Source organism: Frankliniella occidentalis, unplaced genomic scaffold (assembly GCF_000697945.3).
Source record: "Frankliniella occidentalis isolate FOCC.00 unplaced genomic scaffold, Focc_3.1 Scaffold14, whole genome shotgun sequence".
Lineage (NCBI taxonomy): Eukaryota > Metazoa > Arthropoda > Insecta > Thysanoptera > Thripidae > Frankliniella > Frankliniella occidentalis.
In genome coordinates this window covers 1,969,384-1,973,285 of record NW_026267144.1, presented here as the reverse complement: position 1 = coordinate 1,973,285, position 3,902 = coordinate 1,969,384, and the positions used below count along the sequence as shown (strand labels likewise).

The 3,902-nt window shown below is 49.2% G+C and overlaps 1 protein-coding gene across 1 annotated transcript in view; it reads right to left on the bottom strand.

Moving 5' to 3' along the window:
- The window catches only part of LOC113203595 (calpain-C), a 10,825-nt gene extending 8,040 nt beyond the window's left edge, over positions 1-2,785 (bottom strand). The window contains exons 1-12 of the mRNA XM_052263802.1: positions 2,477-2,785; positions 2,313-2,387; positions 2,079-2,245; positions 1,826-1,998; positions 1,623-1,717; positions 1,407-1,520; positions 1,211-1,329; positions 1,047-1,092; positions 833-959; positions 641-699; positions 299-446; positions 73-189 (exon numbers count right to left, since the gene is read on the bottom strand). Coding sequence (XP_052119762.1) covers positions 73-189; positions 299-446; positions 641-699; positions 833-959; positions 1,047-1,092; positions 1,211-1,329; positions 1,407-1,520; positions 1,623-1,717; positions 1,826-1,998; positions 2,079-2,245; positions 2,313-2,387; positions 2,477-2,770 — 1,534 coding nt within the window. The 5' untranslated portion in view covers positions 2,771-2,785. The remainder of the gene's footprint in view (positions 1-72; positions 190-298; positions 447-640; positions 700-832; positions 960-1,046; positions 1,093-1,210; positions 1,330-1,406; positions 1,521-1,622; positions 1,718-1,825; positions 1,999-2,078; positions 2,246-2,312; positions 2,388-2,476) is intronic.
- Positions 2,786-3,902: the final 1,117 nt, after the last annotated feature.

Below are 3,902 nucleotides of genomic sequence, written 5' to 3'. Positions count from 1 at the left end.
TATATTTTTGAATTGATTCAGATACACAGAAATGTTTCCAGCAATCAAAATCAAGTGAAGAATTGAACCTACTAAAAGCAACACTGAGATGCAAGATTGCTGACACAAAGTCTCCAAATCGTAGTGTTCCATCCTTCCGCATGTATCTTAATATGAGAATAGAAAGTACATCTGTGCTTAGTTGAAAACCTGAAAACAAGATAAATGCAAGGTAAAAACTGCCAGAAAACACTACTCTAACAGTGAAAACTTACATAAAATTGTAATTATTGTCTAGGTTTAGTTCAAATTAACTGACCAATTTCTAATAGAGCATCTCTCAGTCTTTCTGCCTTTAAGATTCCTGTTTTTTCCCTTGTGTGATTTTTAAAAGCTGATTGCCAATGCTTGAGGCTGCACATAAGATCCTTGAAGTCACTTAATTTCAACCGACCAGACCCAGTGCTCTGTTTAAAGTTAAGGATTACATAAAGTAGAAGCAGGGACTTAGATAGGAATATAAACACAACAGGTACAGTAATAATCTTGCAGAACAATTTCTGGAAAAATCAAAAAATCATTCATCATTGATTAAAATTGAAAAAGAAACAGTGTTTCTTTGCTGCATCATAAATCAGACATAGTTGTATTAAAAGGATACATCAAGAGACATGACAACTTGACGACACACCTCCATGCAGGCACAACTCTTGATGTAATCTATAATTAAAAAAAGAAAGAAAAGAAAATAGAATTATTCATAGCCAATTCTACCTTGTGACAATGGATCACAAGATTATAGTGATAAAGTCATTTTTAAAAATGTAAATAAAAAGGGAAGATCAAAAATTACCATTGGGCAAACATGCATCTAGTAACTCTTGTAGTTCAAAAGCATTAACAGTTCTATGTTCATCTGCAAGCTGTAAAAATACTGCTTCATACTGTGAGAAGCTTTTTCCATCCAATGTAGCAGGCGCCTGGTTGATTAAGAAAATAAGGTCAACAGTCATAATTTTAAACAGAAACCTTTTTTTTTTTTTTTTTGAATAGTCAATAAATAATACCTTAATCACAGCTGATTTCACTAAGGATGGCACAGTATCCAGTAGCCTGGAGGACAGGAATTGGTATTATTTAACAGAAAGGAAAATAGATATGCAAATTAAGACATTAAATCATTTTTAGCAATCAACGAGACATAACATTTTATTCCAGAGCAGAAACTTACTTCAGTTTTAGGGGCTTGCTTGAATACACACGTAAAGTAAAGCTCGACTCTTGCCCAGGTTCAAATGTTGTGGGAAGAACAAGATAGCCTCCTTGTTCTAACTGACATCTGTGTGACACCTAGAATTGAAGCAAAAAGTTATACCAAGCCTTTGAATTATGATGAATGATGGAAAATCACAGAAACCAAGACCAACCTGTCTACTGTTTGTATACTGGGAATTGACAAGAGATTTGTTCTTTTTGAAAAATTGTTTTCCAATAGTCTCTGAGCCAGCTTTGGGTAAGGAATATGCAGTAAATCCAATCACCTATGTAAAGTAGATATAACCAAGGTGATTTTTTATGACTAGATATGTATATTCAACAGGAAGGAAAAAGAAAACAGGCTTTTATTTTTTGCTTGGGCATACCTTGGGCTCCATAATACTATGCTGGTTCAAGGAAATGATCACTTCCTCCATCTCACATAAGATGAGATGAAGTTGAGGATTTATGTGAAATGTCTCTGTATCAACAAGAAAAATAATGTAACATGAACAACATGAAAAATAAAACAAAAAGAGAAGTTGCCTGTTCTTGTTTTGCTCCGTTCAAGCACGGTTACAAGACGTACCTGGGTTATTTCGACACCCCCCTGCGGACACCCCGCGCTGCCACGCCCCCTGGTACAGCCTCATCTGCCATGTGTTCTTATGGTGCAGGGACGGCTCGTCGCGAGCGGTGTCCGAGTCCAGGTGAACCACCTCGAGGTGGGAGAAGGTCTTCACGAAGTCGGAATACGACATCCTGTGGGGGAAGGGAATCAGTGAACACCTCAAAAATTGCGCTGCCATGTTTTCATTGCACTCGACAGATGGTGAACCGACCAGAACTCTCCGTCGCCGAGGTGCTTGCCGCTGAGCCTGTCCCTCTCCACGGCGGGGAGCTCGTCCCACATGAGGGAGTCCCTGGACCAGGCGCCCACCACGTCGGCGGCGCCCTGCGGGTGCCTCAACTTCACCAGCTGCACAGCCTCGCCGCCCAGCGTCTCCACCTGGTGTTAGAAACAGTCATCACGACATAGTCCACCGACAGCAACGCAAAAGAGACGGAAAACTCACCCTCTCGATCGCGTACAGTCTGTAGTTCGTACCGATGTGGATGCCGTTTGCCAGTTTTTCCGGCTGATTTCGGACCTATGTAAGAATAATCGTAGAGTTTAGAAAAAACGTTTGTTTGCCTCAGTTTTTTTTTTAATTTTGTATTTTGGATCATGTTGTATTACCTGCGGAGCGTGCACGGTGCAGGTGATGAGGGACGTCATGTCGAGGAGCTTGTTGAGCAGGCGGCTGCAGTGCGTGGGGTCCTGGCGGATGGAGATGCTCTCGGTGATGCCGCCCGTCAGGTCGGCGAGACCGTCCAGCAGGGTGCCGTACTTGAGCGCCTCGTACGAGCCGTGCAGTCTGAAACAAACAGAGTTCAGAGGTGAGCGCCATCTGTGTCCGCCCGCCCTCCCTCCTTCCGGCTCCAGCTGCACCCCCAAGAGACCGCCGTCGGCCCCGATGACAAGAATAGGCATTGCGCAGGAAAGCTCAAAGCGCGCCCACCTCGCCATTAGATAGAGGTAAGTCAAGAGGCCAGCATGATATAGTAGGTCCTACAGTCATGAGGCCAGATTCGCAAACGCAGACGACTGTGGCATCAGCCCGGGGAATCGACTGTTCGCGCTTTCGCGGGGACACGCGTGCCGGAGGGGCCGGGCTCGGGGCCGCGGGGACGGGGGGAAGGCCCAAAGACCACCTCCCCCCCCACCCACGTCGCAGCCCGCCCCGGGGATTCCGAGATCAAATTCCAGCTGTTTACAGGCTATCCGGCCCAGGTGGCGGTCCAGCAGAAGGGCCAGGGCCAGCGGTTGCCATGCGTGGCGGACTCGCCGGGGCTGTCCTGCACGTGACGCGATGTCCTTAGGTTGTCCTCTGTTGGTCGGCGCCCTGTCTACTGTCCCGTCCTGCAGCGTGGCGTTTGCGTTGCGACCCACCCGAATGAGAGGGCATTATAATGGCGAGGGGGACGGGCCGGGGCCGGGCGTGGTGGCCGGGGCAGTGAACCACGCCTGACCACGCAGCGCGACAGCTGCACACGCCCACGCACGACACCGCGCCGAGCCCAGCCTGCCCCAGCCAGAGCCCAGCCCAGCCGACCAAAGAGTCCAAACGAGAACCGAGCCGAAGGCATAGGAGCAAAACACCGCTCGTTCAGAAAGTAGTGTCAGGACTGCGCCCAGCTGTTTTTTTTTTGTGGTCGCGTGCGAGTCCTGCCGCTGGCGCCTATGGCTAGGCTAGTAGTCGACCGCTACTCGCCGCTCTACCGCCCGCTACCCGCGCCCCGCGCTACCGCTCGCCCAGACACAATATGTCACGAGCGCGTCCAGCTGTTTTTGGCCACGCGCGAGTAGTCGTCCCCCCTGCCGCTGCTGGCGCCTGGCTAGCGCGGCGAGCGCGCAGCAGCCGATTGACGCCAAGGTCAGGGAGGACTTCCCCCCTCCTCTGCCAGGCCAGCACCAGCTCCAGTCTGAGAGGGGCCCCGGGCCGCCGGGTTCGCCGCTACCAATCCCGCGAGCCTTATTTACCACTAGGACTTCCCTTGCCCCTCTCGCGGCACGGCAGATAAGGCAGTCGCAGGGGAGGCCTCTTCAGGGCCGGAGGCGGCGG